Source organism: Molothrus aeneus, chromosome Z (genome assembly GCF_037042795.1).
Source record: "Molothrus aeneus isolate 106 chromosome Z, BPBGC_Maene_1.0, whole genome shotgun sequence".
In the NCBI taxonomy this organism is placed as follows: Eukaryota; Metazoa; Chordata; class Aves; order Passeriformes; family Icteridae; genus Molothrus; species Molothrus aeneus.
The window spans coordinates 37877937-37904356 of NC_089680.1; the positions used below are offsets into that span (position 1 = coordinate 37877937).

At 38.2% G+C, this 26420-nt stretch overlaps 1 protein-coding gene across 1 annotated transcript; it reads left to right on the forward strand.

Annotated features, from left to right (window-relative positions):
- IL6ST (interleukin 6 cytokine family signal transducer) lies at positions 1–26073 on the forward strand. The gene is made up of 16 exons (XM_066568801.1): positions 1–36; positions 440–520; positions 1074–1385; positions 3214–3346; positions 4635–4795; positions 5136–5287; positions 7222–7381; positions 9682–9764; positions 10635–10854; positions 13217–13393; positions 14148–14246; positions 14704–14850; positions 15778–15918; positions 17126–17222; positions 18526–18607; positions 19446–26073. The coding sequence occupies exons 2-16, from the start codon at positions 454–456 to the stop codon at positions 20169–20171; spliced, it is 2757 nt and encodes a 918-aa protein (XP_066424898.1). The 5' UTR covers positions 1–36; positions 440–453; the 3' UTR covers positions 20172–26073.
- Positions 26074–26420: the final 347 nt, after the last annotated feature.

Consider the following 26420-nt stretch of genomic DNA (forward strand, 5'->3'; position numbering starts at 1 on the left):
GAACCTTGCCTGAGGATCAGTGCCCTTAAAAGTTAGGTAAGTATGAAAACCATAATCAAATTCATAGGGTTATGTATTAAAACCTGAACCACACCATTACACCTTGTATTCTAACTGAACCTCCTGCAGAGTTACCAGTGAAGTTTGCTTTCATATACAGTCTGAAAACCTAAAGCTGATACATTTCTTAAACTTCTAATTAAATCAGCTTTAAACAGCCTTAGTTTTTTTTTTAGTGAACATTTGATTTTGTTTTAGCCGTGAGGAAAATGGAAACAATTTGCCCATTCTAAGTTGAGAAGATACAAACAATTCCAGGAAAATAAATGCGCGTACGCGAGATATTATGTTAGAGCAAATACAAATCTGATTTTGACATTGATCTAAAGTAAAGAATAATAGTTTAAATTTAAAAATATATATCTTTCTCTTGTTACAGAAATTCTGTGCAGCATGTTTTCTAGGTGGAACTGGGTGGCCTGTGCCTTCTATCTGGTGTTGAGTATTTGTTCTCCTGATGGTAAGATTTCTGTGTCTCAAATACAAGAGGATATAGAACTAGTTACATCAAATGTTTGAAGCAGCTGCTTGCTTTTTGTTTGTTGGATGAGGACAGAAAGTAAGGTGTGTTAGGATAGACACGCCTAGTCTTCTAACACTAGTTCACCACAACACAGGTGCACACTTACCCCAGTTTTCCTATGCTAACTTTCTTAATAAAAAATACTTTTTTATCAGAAGAGTAACCTCAAGTATAACAACTTCCTCCTTCAAAAGATATAAACATGCAACCCTTGACTCTCCACTCTGTCTTATGCCTCTGTTTATTAATGGAGCTTTCCTAGCTTCATGAAATGCTCTTGCAGAGCCTAAAGAACACTATGCTGTTTTTTGCCCTTAAATCTTCATGGTAGTCTACCAATGCATTTCAGTTTTATTATTGTCAGGTAACTATTTAACTTGCTGCTTAGACACATGTAGTGTTTTTAACATTGCACTAGTGATGTATCAGCAATATTGGTTAGGGGATGTTGTGTAGTTCTTAATAAATGTGAAATTTGTTTTCTTTTTAGCTTCAAGTGGACTTGTGCAGTCATGTGGTCACATCATCCCAGAGTCACCTGTACTGGCCCTTGGTTCCAATTTCACAGCATTATGCATTCTGAATGAGAGTTGTCTTGACTTCGGCAATATCTATGCCAGTCAGATTATCTGGAAGATAAAAAATAGACTGGTACCCAAAGAACAGTATCGTGAAATAAACAGAACAGTTTCCAGTGTCACATTCAATGACACTTCTTCATTGGCTACTCCTCTGACATGCAACATTTTAGCAGATGGACAGATTGAACAGAACATTTATGGAATTACAGTTACAGTAGGCTGTGAGTACCATTTTTTTTACATTTTATTCTGGTCTTTAGAAAATTGCTTCTGAGAAATCGGAAAATGCAAAAAATAGAAAATGTGCGTATCTTTAGGCACTTAATTTTTATTCCCTCAGTTCCTGGATAATTGAGTAAAAAATCATCAAATTACGTGCCACCCCAGCTGCTCAGTATGCACTGAAGAAAGTTTTCTGAAAAGTAGAAAATACTCTGGAGTATTTCAATGTTGAAATAGGAAAAATGAAACAACAAAAAGCAGCAGATTTTAATTACAGAATAAAGTTGTGTATTTAAATGAAATAAGAAGTAGGAAATGAACTTTTCCTTACTTCTTGATTCTGTATCAGAGTTGGAGGAAATACTTGTAGGTGACATGTCCTGGTTTCATACTAGCATTCTGAAAATAATGTTTTCTTCATTAATGGACTGAGAAACATTTAGTTCATCTGTATCACTAAAGCTAACCTGAATTGTCTTAAGGTATTTGGATGCCTTTACCTCTATACCAAAGAAAATACTTTTAACTAGTTATAAGCTTCATTTATCTAGAATGATAGCACTTGCATGGTTCAGACCAAGTGCTTTTAGAAAGACTGACTTGAGAAAGTCATGTGAATAAGTGCTACTTCTTAATTACTTGGTGTCCTGCTAATAATAAGACAAGTGTTGTAGTGTCCTAAGTATCATATGATATGGCTGATTTTCCATTATCATATGATACAGTTGTCTCCTAGTGATGGCAACAGGTACTGCAGTTGTGAATGGTCTGCATGCAAAAGGCCTGCTTGAGTTCACAATTTAAAATTAAATGCCTCTAGCATGACTTAAAAAATGCTATCACAGGAAAGTAATGTTTTCCATTTCAATTTCTGAGGAGTAAATACTGTACTAGAAAATATAAAATAAAAAATATTTTAAAGAGGTAAAATACATGGAAAGGTGAGGACAGATAAATTATTCTAAGATTATAAATGTAATGACAGTACAGATGACATTCCACATGTGTAATTCATGTTACAATTCTTGAGATGCATTTTTCTTTAAAGCTATTGTATTTTGATACTATCAATTAAAGAAAACTAAATAGTGAGACGAGCAACAGATTTGAGAAGAATACAATTATTCAGGAAGAAAGCAATAAGATTCATAGGGTTGTTTTATTGAAACTAGCACTCTTCTTGAAAGCAAATAAAATTCTCTAACTACATTATATTGTTGTAAATAGTGATAATATAGGAGGTAGAAACAAATTTGTATGTTATAATTTGAGTTTAAGAGGGAAAGAAAATAGTTTTGCTGCATTCTGAATAAGTTCCTTACACACCACAGTGCATGGATGAAGATCTCTAAGCTTTCCTGCATGGGTTTGCAGCTCGAGCTTCTTCCATACCTCAGCTGGGGGAAAACAGACCTATGAAATTGCTTATAGAGCTCAGGTTACTAGCAAGGTCACTATGTGCCAATTCAGTAGTGGTTATTAATTTTTCTTATGTGTGAATTAAAATATATTTAGATGAGAGATGGTAAATGGTGGTTAAGAAGATGGTTAAAATACAAGGTTTTCTGCCTCAGAATGAAAAGTCTCTGTTGTTCCTTACTAGCAAATGCTTAATCCTTATACAGCCTACTGTCTGTCAAAGCAGCTATTTAAGCTTCTTTACTTTGATTGCAGGATGGTATCCAGCACTTTTTGCCACATCCTTTAGAGAAAAATTATTTAGATACTTCGATGTTCACAGAAATCACTCCAGTGGGACAGTTATAAGGATTCTAGCTGGATTGAAATGCATGTATAGATTAATTATTGCTAATTCTTTCTGTACAGTGGCTCCAGAGAAGCCCAAGAACTTAAGTTGCATTGTGCATCAGGAATCAAGATTCACGTACGCTATGACTTGTACCTGGAACCCTGGAAGGCATACATTCCTGGATACTCAGTTCAGGTTGAGATACAGGTGGTAAGTAGCACTCCATAGAATATCTAAATTATTCTGAAGAATATTTTTATGCTAAACCAACAGTCCTTGAAATTCCTGATTTTTTGGAAGAGTGCTTAAGGTTAAGTCCAATTTTCTGAGGCATTGCTGTCTGTCTGGTATGAGGGGGAAGGGAAGAGTTGAAGAAGTTGGCATTTAAGAAATTCTAAGTCAGACATGAAGTTTTATTGCTGAACTTGTTTTGGAGTGACAGTAATGTCATATTTTTCTATTCTTCAAATGCATGATTAGCATGGCTTTAGTACAATACATCTCATAATAGGGAGCTATACCCTAACTCTTACACTTTTCTGAGTTGACAGTTCCACCCCGTTCTAAACAAGCAGATGTCTCTGCTCATTGCAGGAGGATCAGACTATGTGACTTTTAAAGGTTCATTTCAATCCAAATCATTCTGTCATTCTAAGTAGAGAAACTGACATAAAATGACTGAGTTTTGTAAAGTTATTATCTATCTGCACTTCATAGGAACTGTGGACAAACACTATTCTGAGTTAATCCTAACATAGGATTAACTAAAGCTTCAGCAAAGTATTTCTCCTGTGAAAGCAAATTAAGTTACTTTCCAAACTCTTTATCTGGCCTCTTGTAAAGCAGAGCTTTTTAGATGGCCTCTAAGTTTAGAATGGAGTGAACAGGATTGCTGCATTGCTCTGGAGACAGGAATGATCTCAGACAGCTTTCCAGCTACCCCATTCTGCTGAAGTGTTTTGGTAACAGATGTAGTAGAAAGTATGCACAGATAGTTCTAGGGGCATCAGGAAATGTGCAAACCATTAACATTTTCTATCTAGTTAGTATAGCAGAAGATGGTGAGCAGAAATTATCTATTGCACCCCTAACACTGTACTCCGGAAAGGTATGCGAGTAGCACTGACTTCATTTTCTAATGCGTTGTAGTTACTGGCCATATTGCTTTTGAGTAATTGTATCAGTTCTTGTTCTTTTCTTTTTTAAGCCAAGTCAGGTTTTTATACAAATTTATTGACAGTGCTCTAGCTTGTGCTTTTGAAGATACGTGACTGGAAGTCAAGAGATTTTGTTTTACATTCAGTTCTAATGCAATCATGCATTTCTGGCTGAAAAAGCCATTCCCACTTTTTCTTCCCCTCCCTCTGCTTACAAAGTTAAGGCAGAGGGGAAACATACAAGATAAACCAATTGCTCACTCTGATCTACTTTAAAATATTCTCTAAAGGAAACCAAACTTACTGCTTTGAATCTTGTTTTTTCTTTCTCTTTTATTTAGGCCAGAACAGATCTTCCCTGACTGTATACCAAAAGATGTTAACAATTCTTGCACCATTGATGATTCTCAGTTCTTTGTTAATACGGAGATCTGGGTGGAAGCAACAAATGCACTTGGGAAGGCTGTATCTGATCCTCTTGTCGTTGATCCTATCGACATTGGTAACTATATGCCCCTTAAAGCTTTGATAGAGCATAACTGCTGCTTCTGTATATATTGCTGAACTGGTATGTTAGTGTTTCTTCACTATAAAAATTATCACTACATAAGTGTTGTTGACTAGAGCTTGAAATGTGCTGGGCAAGGGTAGGGATGGTGAGAGATTTTTTCACAATTCAGATAGCAAGTTTTGTGTTTAGTAGTCTTGTTTAGAAGATAGTGTAAAGTAGCAGCCATTTCAGGTCCTGAAAGACTTTATAGTAGTGCTGCAATATCATGTGCAGCTTCTAAAGGCATGGTAAAGTACAGCTGTTAGGTTAACTTAAACTTCTTCTCTTTTAGTTAAACCACTGCCTCCACAGAATGTATCAGTCACCTCAGGATTACTACCTACTGTTCTGCAGCTTGTCTGGGAGAATTGGATTTCAGACGCTGTGATGACGCTGAAATTCAATATTCGCTACAGAATTGTTGGTGACACGAACTGGATGGAGGTAATACAACCAATGTTCCTTGCCATGATTCTGCTGTTATCCATACATCTGTCAAACTGGAGCTCCCCCTGTTCCACTTCAGATCATTCAGTTTCATTTCATTATGTCTTACATGGCCACCCAAGGAAGCTTATCTGGCGTGTTCATGGAGGCTGTAATCTAGGTATTTTTTGGCACAGTCTGAGTGTGGTGACCTTTTCATATCTTCATGGACTTTTCTGCTGTCCTTCCTGTCACAGTGCAGTATGTTTATTTTTAATTTTATTTTGCACAATGTATAGAACATTAATGAATTTTCATCTTCCCATGCATGTGCAAAATGGGTGATCATTCAAAACTTGGGTAAATACTGTATCATGCTGGAATGGTTTTTAGAACTTACTCTGCCTGCAGGTGGACTACAAAAGGTCCAGACAGGGCCACAGGCTGGGTCAGAGTGGCTGGAAGGCTACCCAGTAGAAAAGGACCTGGCAGTGCTGGTGAGGGCAGCTGAGCATGAGCCAGGCTGTGCCCAGGTGGCCTAGAAGTCCAGTGACATCCTGGCCTGGATCAGCAATGGTGTGGCCAGCAGGGCCAGTGATTTGTCTACCTTTATTTGTCACTGGCGAAGCCACACCTTGAGTCCTGCCCTGTATACATGCCTCAAGTGTGAGGCAGTCAAGAACAGGAAAAGTGTAAGGAGTAAGCCTTACCTGTAATGTACTATATGTTACTGTTATCAAGAGCTGTGAGGTTTTTTTCTTTAGAAATCAATCTTTATACATCAATCTGTCAATGTATTTTTAATAGCTCCTCAGTTTTTCCTTCCTTTAAGACTTTTCTCAGAGCAGTAGTACTCCAGCAGAGGCCCAAATGTATTCTGAATTCTTTGAGTTCTTGGAAGGAAGACTGCTTTCGATTTTACCTAAATGCTCTGTTTGGAGCAGGTAGCCTTAACACATGTCCTTGTGACTATGTGGCTTTAGATGCAGAAACTATTTGTTAAGATCACCTGTATTGCTATTTTAAAAAGCACTGGCCTGCACAATCTAGTTTGCAACTCCAGGACCGTGTATATGTTGTCCTGATAGGACAGTAGGACAAGTTCTTTTAACTTGTCTTGCCCTTTTAACATACACACAAAACAAATGAAATAGTAGCTTTTAAGTCAGCTGAACTTGCTTAGCTGTGGTTAAATTGGACTATTTTGTTAATTCTTTACCCTCAGGATTAACCTCTTAAGTGTTCTGCATTTGTGTTTAATCTGTAGTCATTCCTTGCAGGGGTCCTTGCTGTAAAAAGCCCTTAGTTGCAAGTGGAATAATGTGAGGAGTCAGTGTGTTACCTACTTGGCGTCCGTTCTCCACTCCACCCTGCTTCCCTACATACATACTAAGAATACTTTTCTGGCATTTGGTTGCTCACCTAAGATAAATAAAAGAGCTTATGAAAAGAATTTATTAACACAACTATAAGCTCCTCTAAAACTATTCTCAATTTTACTCAAGAAGTACTGTTCTGGATCAGTGGAAGCAATGATCCTGGACTTTTAACTTCCAGTAATCAATAATTTTGCAATCAATAATCAAGCAGGTCACCTACCAAAGTTCTGAATTGTGAGGCAGGGTACTACAGATCAGTAAGCAGCAGAATTATGTGGAAAGAAAGGAGAAAGATGTAAGCTAATTATCAAATAAAACATGAGATTGTCCTGAAGTAGCTGCCTAACTGTTCTAGTGTATGTATCTTCTTATACCTGGTAAAGACACACAACTCCGACTGAACCTTTACCAGACACTGTTTGAAAATTGAAGTTTTTAGAAATGAGAGGGAAGGAAAGCTTGTTTGTGTTATGTGTGTGGTGGAGAGCCTTCTTGCATGACAGCTGAAGGAGCACAGAACTCAGCTCTACAGTATTTTGATCATTGCTTTTAAAATCTTTGTCACTTTTGCAGGTTCCTCCTGAAGATACAGCTTCCCCAAGAACTTCATTCAGTATTCAAGGTCTCAGACCCTACACAGAGTATGTCTTTTCCATTCGTTGCATGAAGGAAGATGGAGTAGGCTACTGGAGTGACTGGAGTGAAGAAAAGACTGGGATTACCATTGAAGATCGTAAGTAATGCATAAAAGTAGGTCACTGACTTCTCAAGTGTGAGTGCTCTGCAGTTTGGCAATGGCCACCTGAAATGGTGTATCCTTGCTTGAGGTGCTTGCTTGTAACTCAGCTCTCTTGAGCTACTTCCAGCACTAACTGACTTGACCCATGCATTCCAAGGAGCATAAGACTAGCTTCTTGTTAAGCTGGTGTAGAGGAACTCCCTGAAAACAGCTACAACAGCAACAGGGGAGAAGAACCTTCTTCACAGAAAACTGTTCTCAAGGTCTTCTGGAAAAAATCTAGGCTTTATGCTTGTTTTTTTATTTTGAAGGTTGTTCTCTGTAACAGAAGTTATCCTGCCTAGAAAAGGTTTTCTTAGTAGAGCAACTGCCTTAGTTTATGAACAACTTGATGTTCAGGAGGCTAGTAAAAGTCATAGGTGAACAATCATCAACAGTTAAGAAACAGAAGATCTTAGTCATAGGGTGCATAGATTTCTTCACAAACTTAATAAAGCAATAATATAAAATAATGTGCATATGGTAAGTGTAGCCTCTTATGCACGGAAGCATCCAAATAACACATCTTTTACATTTCAACAAAGTATTCATTTTGATTTCTTTTCCACTTCTGTAGCCTGCAAGGTTGGCTTTGTTTTTGGCTTATGCTGATACTACCCCATAGAAAGCCAGTGTTGTGTACTTAATACTCAGTAGGGAATCTATTCTTACATCCAATTGCTATAAGTAATTTGTCATAGCTATTTAGCTTCAGTATCAAGCTGATCGGTATTTGTCTGGTTTTTAAATGTGCTTTAGCTTTTCCTGCTTACACCTTTATAATCTTGTTTCTGTAATAATCCTGTATGTCCCAAGGTGTGTCTTTTCTGGGCAGTCTGTTCACTGCAGCATTTCAGTGCACATCAAGTTAAACCAATACAAGTTCTATTATTAAAACAGATTGGAAATCCTTCCTTTTTTTATCCTGATTGAGTTCATTTGTCATCTTAGATAAGGAATAAGAGGGATTATTGTAGTTTTTGTTTAAAATTAGTGGAATTTGTATCCATGTTTGCATTGCTTCAGTTCTGTTACTTTCACTTCATCTACTTTCTCTGGGGGAGATACTGTAAAATATGTGAATTTCAATATGCTAGTCTCTGCTTTTCAACTCCTAATGATAGTATGACTTCATTTTCTGTTTCCTATCTCAGGCTGAGCAATGATGATTTCAGGACTGCCTGCCTATTTAGATTGCATTGCTGTTCTGCTGTGGTGACTGGCTTTGCAAAAATACTGCTAATACTAAGTACCCATGTCTTACTTTAGCCTCAGAACAAAAGTTTTATAGTAGCAAATGAACATCAGACAGGTCATGTTAGAGTCATGATCTCTATTAGGCAGGATGTACAATTGCTTCTCTTTAATGTGAATCAAATTTGGATACTCAAATGAGTAGAAGAGCTCCCTTTGCCTCAAAACATAGTTCGCCTCTCACGATGTACAGCATAAAAGATGCATGCTGTACACTTGGTACTGACGGGTGTTTGAGGTTAAAAGCCAAAACTTCATAACATACTAAATGCTATGAAAGAATTCTGAGAAGAAGTAGTCTTGAAAGATTAAAGATGTGATTCATTTTGAGATGAACTTTCTCTTGGGGCTAAGACCCTCACAAAAGATCGGGCACTTTTTATTGCTTTGTGCATTGGTTAGTTCATTTTACTTTGAAATGGAGTTTGTTGTGGAAGTACCACTTTTTCATAGTACAGATGCCAAAATGGACTGTAGTATTGTACAAAAGTACTGCAGTTTTGTTATCCTTTTAGAATCAAGGAGTCTTACTGCCAGGAGAAATTTGTCTCCTTTTTTTAACTCTTGTGCACTTTCCTTTTTTCAGGTAACTTGATATTGAGGGGTAGGGACAGTGTTGGATGCAGATTATAGCAAGGTTTGCAGGTGTGCAGGGCTGTGCCTCTGGATGCAGGCTGCACTGTGTAGGTGTGATCATGCCTCACTCAGCATTGTCACCTTTAGTCTAATCTTGCAGATGCCCACCATTGTGATTCATACTTTTTTTGTCACTGTACATTAAAGCAGAACTGGTGTCTTGCTCATCTCTTCAGGAAATTTTCCACTTAATATGCCAAGCATTATTTTCATTGAGAAAGCAAGAAATGCTAAATAGCATTTAGCTTCATTTCTAATATGCTTTTATTTTTTTAAGAAAACAAGCATATAATGATAATGAAAGGATGAATTCAAACACATTAAATAAAAATGATTCTACTCTCAAGCATTGTTTGTTTCATCAGAACCATCTAAAGGACCACCCATATGGAGGATCATTGATACATCTCAGTCACCAGCTTGCTGGACTGTGCATCTGATATGGAAGGTAAAGCGAATTGAAAAAATTGAGCATTCTTTTAAAAACATTTTTCCATTTTAAGTGGAAAAATCTACCCAATAGCCTTGAGAGATGACTGGGATAGTATAGGTTTTTTTGATATGAGACGTGACTTTAGTGTTCTTATGCTAATAGCTATGAAAAATTAAATGTACAGATGTAAAGGCCATCATTTAACTGATACTCATCTGTGACCTAAAATACCCAGAATATACTCATATTCCTCATTTGTTGACCTTCTGTGGATTTGCCACTTGAACAAAGCATAGCTTCGTGTCATGTCTTCTGCTGTAACCTAAAACGTGGCAACACTGTCTGGACAGTGATACCCCAGCTGCAAAATCCATTAAGGCTTGAGGTACTGCAGAGGCCAAGGTTATTAAAAACAGCACTGTGCATTTGTGTGTGGTAAGGCTGCTGTGTCCAACTGGATGATTAGTCCAGCTCAGAAGGGGAATGTGATTATGGTCACTCCCCAAACGCTGCTTTCTTTTGGTCCATAAACTGTGTCATATTTGTCATATTAACACAACCAAAGGTGAGATTTCTTCTATGTCATTGTGTTGTGAAGTCATGTAAAACGGAAGTTTTGTCAACAACTTCTGCAATCCTTACAGAATAGCTTTTATTAAATCACTAGGTATGAGCAAAGAAAAAGAGTATTTAAAGAAGAAATGGAATTTGGAAGGGACTGCTTTATAGAAATACGCAGAGGTTATTTATGTTTTTCTTAAATGAGCAGGTATTTGATCTATGGAACTTGCCTTGTTCTCATATTTTTTAATTGTACCATAAGGGCAGTAAGGGTTACATCACATTTGTTCCGTATCAGCTTAATCAAAGATGTGTTTCTGACAGGCACTGAAGCCATACGAAGCCAATGGAGTAATCTTGCAATATGAATTGACTGTCAGAGATAAATCATCTCTTTCCAGTCCAGTGAAGAAATACAATGTTACCAGCACCAACTATACCTTACAGCTGCGGGAAGGAACTTACGAAGTGACTCTGATTGCCCGTAACAGTGTTGGGCCATCTCCTCCTTCAGTTTTACTTATCCCAGCAAGTAATTCAAAAGGTCAGTGTCCTAGTAATGTCTCTTTCAAGTAAATCTGCATGGCCCTTTTTATAAGAAATCTTCAGTGTTGTAAAATAGTACCTTTTACATGGGCACATAAAGTATTACTGAATTATAAGTACAGTCTCATGCCTTTTGTATATACATATATATATATATATATATATATATATATATATATATATATATATATATATATATATATATATATATATATATATATATATATATACTGCCATTTGTTTGCCAGAGAATGTGAGGGTTTGTGTATTCACAGTGTCATTTGAAGCTGTGTATGTTGTTCTGCTGATTTTTGATTCTTAGAGCTTCTGTGTACTATATTCCTTGTTTCTTTTCTTAGCATAGCAGGCATTTTTGTGTCTTTCTTAAAAAAAAAAAAATCAAAGGGTTGGTATATACTTACATATATACCATTCTGCCATTGTTCCTCCTTTAATTTCCTGATGTCCCTCCCACTCTTTTCCTTGTTTGTCCCAGTCTTCCCCTACATTTTCAGCATTTTACCGGGTTGTTTTGTCATCTGCTTCCACTATTTCTGTACTGCTCATGTTCTTTTTTATGTTTTATTCATTATTCACTAATAGTAAGGACAGGCTGGTTTATCCTTCTTTCTAGCCTTTTCTTAGACAATCCCAACACTACCAGGATAGGAAGCAAAAAAATAGGTATATGGATAGGTGCAGGTAAACACCAAGGGAGAGCCACTGGTTCTAAAGCTATTAGACTAATTAGTTAAGAGTATAAATTCACACAAAGTAGTTTTGCAGCCAGGAGGAAGTACTTAGTAAGGTGTAGATGTATGGTATATAATATGCATAATAAGCTAAGATGGGAGGGACGCACAGGTATCTCAAAGTCCAGGTTCTGGCCCTGCACAGGTCACCCCAAGAATCACACTGTGTACCTGAGGGCATTGTCCTACTATGTGCTGTCACTTCTTGAACTCTTTCAGACTTGGTGCTGTGACCACTTCCCTGGGGAGCCTGTTCCAGTGCCCAGCTGCCCTCTGAGTGAAGAAACTTATCCAGCCTAAACCTCCCCTGACACAACTTCAGGCCATTTCTCAGATCCTGTCACTGGGCACTCAGAGAAGAAATCAGGGCCTGCCCCTCCTCTTCCCCTCTCAAGGAGGTTGTAACTGCAGTGAGGTCTCCTATCAGTCTCCTCCAGGCTGAACAGACCAAGTGACCTCAGCTGCTCCTCATTCAGCTTCCCCTCAAAGCCCTTCTCCATCTTCATTGCCAGCTTTGGATGCTCTCTAATAGTTTAATAACTTGATTATACTGTGGCACCCAGAAGTGCCCCCAGCACCTCATTCAAGGTGAGGCTGCCCCAGTGCAGAGCAGAGCAGGACAATCCCCTCCCTTGCCTGGCTGGTGATGCTGTCCCTGATGCCCCCAGGACACGCTTGGCCCTCCTGGCTGCCAGGGCACTGCTGGCTCATGTTCAACTTGCCATGGACCAGAGCCCCAGGGCCCTTTCCATGGCACTGCTGTGCAGCCTCTCATCCCCCAGTCTGTCTGTACATCCAGGGCTGCCCCATCCCAGGTGCAGAATCTGGCACCAGCTCTTTTTGAACTTTACGTGGTTGGTGATTGCCTGGCCCTCTACTTTGTCAGGGTCTCTCTGCAGGGCCCCCCTGCCTTTGAGGGAGTCAGCAGATCCTCCCAGATTTGTATCATCTGGGAACTTGCTTAGTGTCCCTTTCAGTCCTGAATCCAAGTCATTATGAAGTCATTACTTGCTTAGTGTCCCTTCCAGTCCTGAGTCTGAGTCAGTATCAGACCACAGGGCTGATGATGGAGCCCTGGAACAACCCCAGTGAAGCCCCTGGAACAGGTCCCAGGTCTGCAGTCTGATGTCACTGCCTTCACTGTAACCCTTTGTGCCTGACCCATGAGCCAGTTGCTGCCCCATCACAGGATGTGTTTATCCAGCTCTAGGCTGGATTTTATATATACTATATATACTATTTACTTCTATATATACACACTATGCATAAAGTACTTAAAAAGGTACTTAAGTGTAACTGTTTGATACACTTGTAAATTCCCATTCTAAGTCTGATTTCTCTATTGAAATAAAGCATTTTTTCGGAAGAAAGAAACGTAGTGTCTGTGAGAATAGAGAAGCTGAGTCTAACTTCCAGTTTTTAAATAGCCTGATACTGCTTTTGGAGCTCTCATACAAAGATCCATGTGTAAATCTCCAAATTTCAGAAAATGGCATCTGCATTTACTTTAGTTCTGTCAAATTGCTACCATTACCCAAAAATATCAACCAGAACAACTCCTGTCATGAAAGAACTGTCAATATTGATCACTTTTTTCTTTCATTACAGCTCCCGTGAAGAATCTTAGAACGTTACCTAAACATGACAAGTTGTGGGTAGGGTGGACTGCTCCCAACAATTATGTTCTTAAATATGTGATCGAATGGTGTCTGATGTCCAGCAGCTCAGACTGCATCATAGAATGGCAGATTGTATTAGGAGATGTTCAAGGAATTGACTTAAAAGGTATTTAGCTCATAAATCTAGATATAGTTTGTAGCACACTCTAAAAACTGCTTAGTGGTCGGAAGATGAGAAACATTCTCAGTAATTAGAATTTTATGGTAGAATAGGGTTAGTACTGAGGGTTTCAGTTAGTTTATTGGGAGTGTATGGAAGTATTTATATGTTTTTGTCAAATACACAACTCTATCTGACATTGAATTTTGAAATTTATATAATGTAAGAAGGGGTTTATCTCCATTTTGGTTATAGTATTTTCATTCTTAGAAACCATTAAAATAGTGAAAAGGCCGAGTTCTTTCAAAATCAGTCAAATTCTTTGATTACTCAATTCAAACAGTGAAACTTGATCAGCTATATTCTTTTGAGATTATGGTCAGTATCTAAAATCAGTCATTTGGGAACTTAATGCTACAGATAACTAAAGGCTTTCTATTTAAAATAATGTTTAAAAAAACTGACTTGTCTAAATTCTACTTTTTAAATTTTACATTTGAATGTGAACCATTATATTGTTCTTTTAGTTACTATTTTGAAGCAGTATTTTTCCTTTAATTACTATTTTGGAGAAGTGTATCAATGAGCTCTAGAAAATACTCAGCTGCACTAGGCACTAGTCCTAGTTAGACAGTGGTCCTTTGAGAAGCCTGTGTTTGAAGTAAATGGGGAGGATAGTGAGCAGTTTGACTGTCTGTGAAACACCACCTTTTAAATTCCTTTTATTAGGTATATATTTCTTTTTTATTCCTTTTATTAGGTATAAAGCCTTTCAAGTGTTACTTGATAACTGTGTACCCTCTGTATGCTGATGGTCAGGGAAGTGGACAGTCTGTAAAGGCTTATCTTAAGCAAGATCGTAAGTATAAAATTATCACCTTGAAGCCCATACACTGACCCTTTTTACTATGGCTGGCTCTTTGTTTTTCCAACCTTTATATAATAGATAACTAGACATGAATTTGTTCTTTTAGTGATATATTTATTTTATATAGATTATATATTTATTATTTATTTATTATATATAATAGTGATATTTATATGCTGATTTATTTTAAATTTCAAGTGTAAAATCAAGACTTCATTTGAAGGTTTCTTGCAACGTGCTGGTTTTTCTTTTCATATGTGTTTCTGAATGTTTCTTTTTTAAAACATCTTTGTAGTTTTTATGTTATTTGAAAACAGTGCTTTCCGGATGAGTCAGTCAAACTATTCCATTGAAGTTTTTATCCTGTTACAGTTCAGTGCTTGTTAATATGTTGCTTCTGTGAATGCAAGGTTGCCAAGCAGAAACTAATCTTCATCTCCCATTACAGGTCCTTCAAAAGGACCTACGGTTCAGACAAAAAAAGTAGGAAAAGCTGAAGCTGTTTTGACATGGAACCATCTCACAGTTGAGGAACAAAATGGATTTATCCGAAATTACACTATACTTTACAAAACTATTGATGGAAATGAAACAGGTACTAGAAAACAGAAGTGTTTTGGGGCACTGAAGCTTTTCATCTGTTTCCTTCCTAATATTTGTTCCTGAAAAAATACACAGAATCACTTATAGCTGGCAATCTGTTCTGAGAATGTAAAGCAGGTGTCTGAGCCATAATGCTCCTCCGTATGGAACAGAAAGTCCCTAGTAAAGAATTCAGAGCATTCAGTCTATATAGCAGGGTACTGAGTTTAGTTTCTGAGAGCTGATTTGTGAGTATTGTGCTCCCATATTGCATCTAAATACAGAATGAATGATGGTATATCAAGATGATGGCAGACTATCAAAAGGAGTTGACTGCATTTAACTATGGTAAAACCTTAAGAAAAGGAAGTGGGAAGGAGTTTTTTTAACCCTTCTGGAGCTGTAGATCAATATATTATTATGTAAATGATCTTGTTTGAAGTGCATCTTAGTTTTCAGTAGTGTATATGACCTGCAGGCATACTACAGGCATCTGGCACTATCAAAACTTTAATTTTTAGATTTGCTTAAATTGGAAGGGCCAGGTACTTATGCCATACCTCTGTCTTACTATTCCTTACCTTGGTTTTTTTCTGGTCAGTACTAGCAATTCCTCATTAGCACTGTTTGGCTTACTAGACAGACTTTAAGCCTCAATTATACTACTAGTTTAGTTTGTAGATGCATTCTGGGGGAAAAAATTCCAGAGGAAATGAAATATAGAAAGAGACTAAATTGAGACACCTAAACAGAAACAAATGAATCTCAGCATTTCTTCTACAAGTTTGTAGTCTTTGACTGTTCCATTTTCCATCTGCTACGTGTTCTGTTAAAACTATCTTTCACATCTGCAGTCTTGATGTCTTAGTGTTGCTGTTTTTTGTGGAGATGCAATTTGTTTGTAGTTTATAGAAAGCTACAAATTTTTTCTTCTCTTTAGTTGTGACAGTGGATCCTTCCAAGACAGAGTACACCCTTTCCTCTCTAACCAGTGACACGCTGTATACTGTGCGGATGATGGCATCCACGGATAACGGAAGCAGGACTGGTCCTGATTTCACATTTACTACACAAAAATTTGGTAAGGCAGAGTGGCACAATTGGTACAAGTAGGAATTTATGTTGCAACAGTACAGCAGGGCTCTGTGAAAGATGTGTTAGAAGGGGAAGGTGATTTTATTTTAAAGTTTCAGTTAGAGTCAACTTGCAATGTTCATAATACCTGGGTGGTTTGTCTAGTGCTCTTTCACTAAGAGGTAGTTTAGTCAGGATTTTTCTGATTATATAGAGAACAAGATATGCTCTGCAAATCTCATGAATTGCACTTTTTGTTATTAAGTATGCTGGTTTGGGTGTGTTTTATGTATACTTCAGGTTATAATGTTTTGCCCTGACCTTTAATGAGTCACTAGGTTTTACCCAGTGGCCTTGTCTCTTTTGGTGTCCAATGGCATCTACCCCTAGTCAGAGTCTTTGTTTTAATCCTGATAAGGTGTGCTGAATAAGCTCTAGAGATGTGTGCTTGTATCTTAATCTGCTGATGTAGGTACCAGTCAGCATTCTCAGAGCCCTTTCGTGTTCTGTCATATCACTGTGAAAGTTTTCTGCAGGTCTTTACGGAGACTCATTTTGAATAGTTAAATTCATTGTATGTTCAGCTTTAGAGTGCTTCTTATATGTAAGGGTAACAGCAACATTACTAACTGAATTTAATTGTGGAAGACACTTAAATTTAGTGGAGGCTTTTTTTTCTGTGTAGTGTTGCTCTTCCCTAAGCATTCTCCAAGGTTTACTTAAGAATGTGTATAACATTAGAAGGAATACATAACAATAATGCAAACTTTGGTGTTCACAGGCAGAGGAGAGCTTCATGTACAGAATAAACTGATGGATGAGTAGTGATGTTGTTTACTTTCCTTATTTGACCATGACTGTGTTATGAGAGCCGTGGGGCACTGAAATACCTTGGCAGCAGATGAATTGGCGAAGATGTTACTGTCATACCTGCCCAAGCTACAAAATTATTTGCTCTGTCAGTATTACAGCTTCTAGATCAGCCCATGTTTTTTGTTGATGCAAGGCACTAGATTGTCAGCGCAGATCTTTTCATGTTTCCACCAGAAGACACTTTTTGTATGGTGAAAAGGTTCTTCTGAATGTGAAGCTTTAAGACTGAGCATTGACGTATTTCAGTTTCAGGTTCTCCCTAATCTTTTGGAAATATGTACTGCTGTTGAGTTCTTTAAATGCCGAAGTGGGCTGTAATTGCTTCTTTTTGCCTCCTTCAGGAAAAGGAGAAATTGAAGCCATAGTTGTACCTGTGTGTCTGGCATTCCTGTTGATTGTGCTCCTTGGAGTTTTGTTTTGCTTCAACAAACGTGACCTGTAAGTACAAATGAACTCTTCCTCTTGTATTTCTGAGCATAACAGAAATGGCAGTAATTTATACCAACTCAGTTAAGTATTCTTCAGTTAGAGCAGAAAAAAAGTTAAAACATGCATATATTGATTGGTGTTAAAAACTTCTGTGTTTTCCATGGGAAGCCAGGGCCTCTTCTGATACTGATTTTTTACTGTTAATTACACACATACTAAGTGTTCTATGATTCAGTAATGCAAGAAGTTAATGCTTTTCTTGCTGGACATAGCTAGGATTAGCTTTGTTAGATTTTGATCAGGATAAACTGTTTCTTAGTCATCCTGTGAATGGAGTTATGGTCCCTAGTTGTGAAGATTTGGAAATATTTTCCTTGTATTTGGGCTATTCAATTACAGCATTAACAAATGTGAAGCTTTATGACAAAAAAAAAAAAAATTAGGCAGACATCATGATCTGCAGTAACTGTGCCTGTTTACAGACTTCTGGGAAGCAACCTGCCTCCTCCTGCTCCCCCACCCCAAAGCTCTTGTCTGTGCCTTTAACCAGGATGTCATTGCTGCAGTGTTTCCCCTGCAAGGTGTAGCACCTCTCCTATGTCCCCTGCCAAGTTTCCTTTCTTTCTAATTAAAGACAGCATTTTTATGCCCTTTTCCTTTTGACCTCCCTGCTGCTCCTAAAATTAGTTCTTAATGGATGTCAGTTGGAAAGCCCATCTTGAATTGTTCTTCAGAGTTCTCCTCCTCAACAGAGGATCTGTTGTTGGATCTGTTTATAAAGAGCAGGATAGATGCATCAGTTTCAAAGCTGGTTTGGTTGAGGGTGACGTATCAACAGAAGCTTCTGGTTTGAAGTAACAGTACATTCTTAAGAGTTACAAAGTAAGTTTTTCTTCCATTTTTTTTATTTGTGAAGTTAGCTTAGATTTGACCTTTTTGGTATTTGGTATTCATCGTTATAATAAAAGAAGTAGGATTGAATTTTCATACTGGCATGCATCATAAACTACCTGAGTAATAGCTCTGTGCATTCTAGAGTGCTATAAATTTGAAAATCTGTCACTGTTACCATTTGTTGTTTTGTGTTACATTGATAGCTGCATCTAATGTATGGAGGAGTTAAGTGCAGTGCTGTGCTTCGCTAAGTACTATAACCTCATACAAAGATGAAAAGTAACCCAGACAGCATTCTTATTTGGAATACAACATTTCCATGTAAGGGAGTGGTGTTCTGGATTCTGCTGTGGTTGCTGTGAACAGGGAATTTGGGGAGTGCATCTTATGACTTTATTCCATTTTTAATCCTTTACAGAATTAAGAAACATATCTGGCCTATCGTACCTGATCCATCCAAGAGTAACATTGCTCAGTGGTCTCCTCAAGTTCCAGCCAAGGTAATACTCACCTTTCTGTATCCTGTATCTTCCTAGTCTGCAAGGTTTCAGATAAAATAACTGGTGGGAATCTTCTGTCTTCTAGCAGACATGGATTTCAAGGAAAAACTTGAATATTAAGTTTTATTGACATTGTGATACAATATGGTTAGAAGACTTCATTGCATCTGTAGATTCTGCATTAGATTTACATGGCTCTTAGCACAAATTCACAGTCCAGTGTGGGCTTTAAAGTTGTGAGTTAGTTTCAGCTTGCTAGTTGGAATGGTCAAGTACTCATTTCTTTGCTCATTCATGGGAAATCAGCATTAAGTAAACAATTAATGATTCCTCTTCTTAAAACCCTGAAGTGGCTTATTTGCACAGTTCAGTCACGAATGAGAGAGGAGACTATAAACAGTTCCTCCTGAATGAGAAGATGGCAGCAAAATTTATGCCACATGTGGGATGAATGACCAGGCAAACTTTTTTCAACAAAATGTGGCTAATTTCTTTAAAGAAATATTCTGATGTTGAGTATATTATTTGAGGTAATGTATGGTTCTCAGTATAGAATGTTCCTGTGCTGCACAGCAAATGCTTCCATCTTTACAGCTCTTAAGAATAATTAAAATATTCACTATCACTTTAGAATAGCTGCATAATTAAGACTCTGTATTGGAAACAAAGCTGTAGCCTTCATTTTTTAACACATGCTTTGGAGATATTGCCAGACTTAGTAAAGAGAAAACTTGGATGAAGAAAATCAAAGACATTATGAATAAAAATTCATCTTTATTGAGGCTTTTGATTTGTAACATAACCTTCCTCTTAGGCAACATCCATCTCTTTCTTTCAGCATAACATCAGTTCCAAAGATCAGATGTACCCAGAAGGCAGCTTTACAGATGTAAGCGTTGTAGAAATAGAAGCTGATGACAAGAAGTCTTTTTCAGAACAAGATCTAAAACCCTTTGACTTGCTTAAAAAAGAAAAAAGTACTTCAGAAGGACACAGCAGTGGTATTGGAGGATCCTCATGCATGTCTTCTCCTAGGCAAAGTGTCTCTGACAGCGATGAAGGTGAAACGACACAGAACACTTCAAGCACTGTACAGTACTCGACTGTGGTGCTTAATGGCTACAGAGACCAGACACCTGTGCAAGTCTTCTCAAGGTCTGAGTCAACTCAGCCCCTGCTAGATTCAGAAGAGAGATCAGAGGATCATGCTGGAGGAGCTGACAGTACACCACAGAGGCAGCAGTATTTCAGACAAAATGGTGGTCAGGATGAAACCAACACAGACAGGCCATGCTTTGAAAGAACAAAGCAGATTACTCATGCTAATGAGGGAGATCTTGTTGGATTTGTTCAACTGCAGATCTCAGGTCAGAGTTCACAGCCATTGGGACTTGGGATGGAAAAAAATACCCAGGAAGCTGCTGTATCAAATGTTTTACAGACATGTACTGAAGGACAAACTGTGAGAGCTGAAACAGTGGAAGAAAATCCACTCTCAGTTGATGAAATGCCAAAAAGTTACCTCCCGCAGACTGTGAGACAAGGGGGCTATATGCCTCAGTGAGAGAAAAGACTGGCTCTGTTTAGGCCTTCATTAGTGCCTGTTCACATCTTCCCCTGTGTTTCTGATAAAGTAAGCTAGGTATTTTTATCTTAATGCAAATAGAAAAATTAAGCAAAGAGTAATTTGACAAAATACAATAAGGACTGTTTTTGTGGAAAATTTCCAGTCCAGACCTACTGGAGATTTACTTTTATGCACTACATAAAACCTTACATCTGGATAGCTGAACAAGCCTTTGTGCTACATTGGGCGTGTTGTATCTCTTCATAACAGAATTTCACATGATTGAAAAGGTCAAGTTTTAAATATCCACGTCAGCCAATAGACCTCCCAGAAGAAACACTTCGGTGCGTAGCAGTGTACGAGCCTAAAAAGCCAGCTCTAGTTGCACAGTGCGGCTTTGTGCAAAAGTAAGACTGAAGCTCAGTATTCTGACATGGAAGAATACTTGTGATACACTTTTCAGTAACTTAATTGACTTAGTGAATTTTGACTTGGCCCAGTGCCTCAATTTTCAGCTTACCAGACCTGCAAATCATGTTTAAAACCAATAAAAATTAAATAGAACTTGCTATGTTGTACAAATAGGAAAACACCAAGATCACTTGAATCTGAATGCTACTATAGTAACTGATACTTTACCTACATTTAGATATGTGTACACATGAACTATAGAGTAATTTGGCCTAAAAAATGTGCCTTGCAACTTGACGCACAGCAATTCAGTCTTGTAGTCAAAAGTTTGGGAATCAGATGACAGCACAGATCAGCAGTTATTTAAAGGCTTTGTACCCCCAGCCACTGTTTGATTATATAAGACTTCTGTGATCATACATGCCTTTGTTTAATAAGTGCACCTTTCTTGTGTACAGCTCAAGTAACAGGCTGTAAGCTTTTACCATTTTGCTCAGTGCTCAGGAGAAAGGCAATATGACCTTCTTCTGACAGACTGCAGCTATTAGTGTGCTGTAACCTCGCTGCTAATACTGCAGGACATCCTTGAAACTAAAAGCAACCAAAGCATTGAAGTCATTGGTGCACAAAACACTTAAGTGGTTGTTAAAATTCCTGACTTTTTTCTTAATGTCTCACTTTTTCCCTGCTCACACAGTTTATATTTTTTTGAGGAAGCTACATTTCTTGGAAACTTCTTCTACCAGTGTTTAAACAAAAATTAAATTACAGGACAATAAACCCCTTTTCCAGTGATAACCATAAATTTTATGGCACTCTTAAAAATTTTTTCTTAATTAATTCTAAATCTAATATAGGCTAATCAGCTTTCTAATCTGACACTAACAAAAATGCATTTCAAAACACTAAATGCTGTTTTGTGAGACTAAAACAAGTGTTTTATTTCTCCTTCAGCAAAATAACTATGTATTTAAGACCACCTGAAACCTTTTGTGCTGTGACCTCTGGTACTGCTGTTCTGCAGAGCACTTGCTAAAAGCCCTTGAAAGGCCTGTGTCAGTATCATTTCATCTTCCCTTGTCTGCCAGCTTGTGTGGAAGGATGGGTGTACATGTAAATGTCCACATGTGAATTATGCTTTTGTTTCAAAGAAATCGAGTGCAAGAGTAAATTTGTAAGATTACCTCTTGAAGTTTGGAATATTTAAAACAGATAAAGAATGCAGAGTCTTTAACAGCATTTCAGTATTCTACAGTTCCTTTCTCCTGACAGTATTTTTCCGTATCTAGGCACTTTTTTTAATTAAAAAGCTATGTTTCAGCTTACTATAAATAGACCTTTCTTCAGACCAGTCCTTTTCCTTTTCATCCCACTGCACCTCAGCACCTTTAAACTCCCTCCCAGAGGGCAAAGGTGTAATGAAAACTGCTGTCATGAGACAGCAGAGAGACCATCTTTCATTTTTCAGAGGTTGAAGAAGCATTCCTTTTTTGGAACACATTCCTCTTGGAAGAAATAGCAGTTACTTCACTGGGGGATGAATTATCTTCTCTATGCAAACTTCACAGTCACTGTAGAAACTACAAGTAAAGGGGAGAGTCTGTGTTGGGCAGTGTGCATGCTTATTAGAACTGCCCAGCAGCCAACTGCATTCAGTCCATCTTCTCATCTCTGAAGTATTATAGGCCACTACCTGGCTTTGTAGTTGTCCTGGTTTAGGGCAAATTTGAGAGGAAACTTCCAAAGGAGTCTCTCTAAAAAGCAAATGCAAGCAGCCCCTCCCCGTACTGTTTTAGGAAAAGATTTCCTTGGAGAAAAGTGGGGAAAAAAGCTGTTTATTTAAAAGGCAAAGTAGTCACAAGCATAAAAAATGAATAGTATTGAACACTAAAACCTCTCAGTGTTCTGAAGAGATGGCAAATTCAGAAAGTCCTTGTTGTGGGGTGTACCTTGGCTTGCTCAGTCTCTTATCAGTCCCTCCTGTGCTGTACAATGCCATCTCCTGGTTCCCAATAGCCACAGGTGTGAGCTCCCGGTGTTTTTCTGGATTTTCAGTCCAGAGCAGGGCTGAACAGCTCCAAGAAAAGAAAAGCCACAGTCTGGGGAACTTGTCTGCCTCAGCCAGCTAAAAACTAACTAAAAGCAAAGGAGAGCTTCCTCCACTGTCTGTGCTGCAGACAGTGCAGTCTATGAGGAGGATGCAGGGAGCAAGGGCAGTCCCTGAGGATAAACTCTGTGCTTCTTCTCCCCACTCAGCTCTCAGAACCAGTCTCAAAGGTGCAGAACTTAATGCCCAGCATAAACAGAACAGACAACTGGGGATACAAGCATCATAAAGTAACCATAGGACAGTAGTCTAAACAGTGCTGCAAAGGTCTGGATGTTTGCAAAAACATGTTGATGAGTTTTTTTAATACGTTTTTGTGGTTCAGTAATACTAACTTTTGATAGCATATGTTATTTGAGGGAGAATGTCAGGTAGTCCTTAAGTTGCTACTTGCCTTTCTGTAAAGAGAAAGCATTTTCTTCTCAGTTGCTGTTAATCGTGGACCACTCAAAACTTAACTGCTGCTTAACAGTAGTAAGAGATTCTGATTTTTAAAATCTGTGCTAACAAGAGTTCTGGCCTGTCATTTCTGGTATCTTTCATTGTTGTTTATGGGCCAGTGGTAATAAACTCAAATAATTAAGTGGATCCTCGAGAAAGTTCTGGCTGGCTGGCAGTGACATGCTCTTTTTGAGACAGAGAATTTATCTAGGGCTAAAGTACTAAAGACTAAGCAGGAGCTCCTAGTGGGTGAACAGCTTGTAGAAGCCACAATACATATGAATAACAGGAATACAGCTAGTTCATAAACCTATGTGCCAAATACATTGTGCAGTGTTCAGGGTTTAACAAGATTTTGTACTTTGGACTGTAAAAATCTAAGTGTATCAAATAGTTGCATACAGGTTTTTAAGAGTATCTGCAGTGTAATTATAGCAATCCACTGAAATTTTCTGAGCTTGGCTCTAACATAGTAACTCAAGAAAAAGTTTTCTCCCTCCTCCACCTCCCCTACCCCCTTCACCAATGGCTATTGGTGCATGTAACAAAATAAAGGCATTAATAAAGTCACTTTTCAGTATAGACACTTTCATGTCCATCTTGATTTCCTGGACTGGAATTTTTCAGGTACAGGTGGAACACTAGTTGTAAGGACTGTTAATTTGGTGGTGAGGAAGGGAGGCTAGTAGAAATATATTAGCATATTTGAAAAATTTCTTAAAATGCAGGCTGGTTAATAATGCTCCTCTGTTTACAAGAGAAGTGAATATATTACCTTTGTAGTTCTATTGTGGTGGTTGTGTTAGACCAGGAGATGATTGGTATTGTTTTCTGGAGTGTGTTGGCTTACTTTAAGAGCAGATAGTCTAGGAATGTCCTCTCCTGCTGTATTGAAAATCTTGAGATTGCTTCATACGTGCTATTATAGAAAATTAAGCTGCCTGTTCCACCTTAACGTGGCAGTACAAGCACAGTAGAGCAAAAATTTTTCTAAACTTTGTTCTGGAGAGTTTATGACGAGTATGTGCTTGTCTGGTACAGAAGCGTAGCAAAAGCTGTGAGAAATCTTGGCCCTTGGGAGGATGAGGGAGTTTGCATGCTAGGGCTGAGTCCCATTCTTGGGCTCTGGAGAAGTCCTGTAACCTGGGTGGGAGCTTCAGCTTTGTAAATCCTGAGCTTTGTCAGGTGGTTAAAACATGTGGGGTCACCTCTGCTGATTTAAATTAATAGTTTAATTAGAGACAGGTCTCAGATACCCAAGATCCACATCAGTGTATCCTGCAATGGAATTGACTTCTCAGTGGGATCTGAAACTCCAGAGACTGTCAGATTGTTAATAGTCTGCCCCACTCCAAGACGTACACATTTTGCATTGTAATTTATGTGCATTAAATGGGACTAAATACACTAGTTTATTTTCCCCATTAGACAGTGGTTGTAGTTGAGATTAACTGTTATTTGAGTGCATTCCTTTAACTGGGTTAAAAAGTTCTCTTGACTGAGACTGTAAGAGTTCCTTAATCCCCATAACCTCTTGTCTGTCTGCAAGGATGGATACATATAGCCATTTTAAATTCCAGGAGTTGCTTGTAGTATAATACAGGTGAAGTTTATATAAAAATGTTGAGTCTTCTGTCATGAAACAGCTGTTAGGGAATTGCAGCCAACCCGAGTCTTCAGCTTTGCTTTTGATCCAGAAAACTGCAGTAAAGTGGAGGTATAAGTGCAAAAATCTGGAGGAGGTTGAAATTAAGTATCTTGTATTGTATTCATGAATTTCCATTTATCTTCCTTTAAAGTGAAAGCATCAGTAAAACAAACAAAAAAAACCTAAAAATCATGTGAATTTGCTTTCACTGTTGTTTCCTTTGTAGGACTTGTGCAATCTGAGCCATTCTTGAAAATAAAAGCAGTGCTGACTTAATGCACAAGGATGCATTTCTAAGGCCACAAGATTTGATAAAACAAACCTAAAAATAATAGTGAAGGGCCAGATTTCAACAATTGTCTGCTTCCGTGCCTCTTAACTGTAGTGCAGAGAGAGGGTGGGCAGCGAATACCTCCCAGAATGCAGCCTTAGCCAGTACTTGTATTTATTTGCAAAGACAACCTGAAGGGGATATATGCAATAATGTCATTGCTACTCTGCAGAAGCACACTTCTGTAACAATAGATGAAAAACACTTATGGCACAACTGTTGACTGATGGCTGGAAAGCTCCACATCCTCCTGCTCAGACTGAAGTGTCAGCTGTTCTTCTCTGGGGATCACGGGCGTGGCAGATGGGCATTCTCTGCAGTGTGAAACTGTTAACACCTATCGCTTTTCATCATCAAAGCACATATGTTAATGGATCCAGTCAACATGCCGTATTTTTTTAAATACACCAGTTTTGTTTACAGTGTCACATCTAGCCTGACACTTTGATACAGCCAGGGATTGTCTAGTAACCAATTGCTTTTATTTGGGGATAAGAAGTTACTGGTCACCCAGTTTGCTGTGCCAATATATGCATCTAGGTAGCGGAGGTGTGGGACACAGGAACAGATGTACCAACAAGGAAAGTGCCTTGATGCTGGATTGGATGGCTAGTGAATGTAAACATTAAGTTAAATTTTGCTATGTACTTAAACTAAGTATGGCCGATTAAGCTAGTGGTAATTTGAATGCCAGCTTTAAAGGGCTTGCATACTCCGGCCAGAGGTTAAACTTGTAAATTGCTGCATAAGCTGTCTCTGTATGGAAATGTGTTTTAATACCTGTTCACTGTCTTTATTCTTTTGCAAGCTGCATGTGTATTGTCATATAAAATCTGCTTTCTACAATTTATTTTGATGGTCAGTTTTGAATGGCTTCCTCTTTGTTACCCGACTGAGCCTGAATGTTGCATTTCTGTAGTATGTAATATGTAGAAAAAAACAAAACAAAATTCCACATTTACCTTTTGTGCTGGAGTCAGTGTTTTTGTAAGGCTGACCAAGTAGTAACCACAGAAGAAGGGTCTGGGCCACTGCTTCACACACAAGAAACAGAGACATGACCATGACATTCCTGGATAGAAGGCTACTTCATTGCACCTGTGGCCACGTTCAGCAGCAGGTGAATGCTTTTTAGTCCTGCCTTTGTAATTGCTCCTGGAAACAGAAACAATGCTCTCTTCCCACACAATCCCATTTCCATGAAAGGCATCCCTGTCTTGGCTGGGTCTGGCACTGCCCTCTGTCTCATCTGGGTTTAGTTCTTTTGTTTCTCATGGGTGGAGGATCCTCACAGATTTATATTTCAGT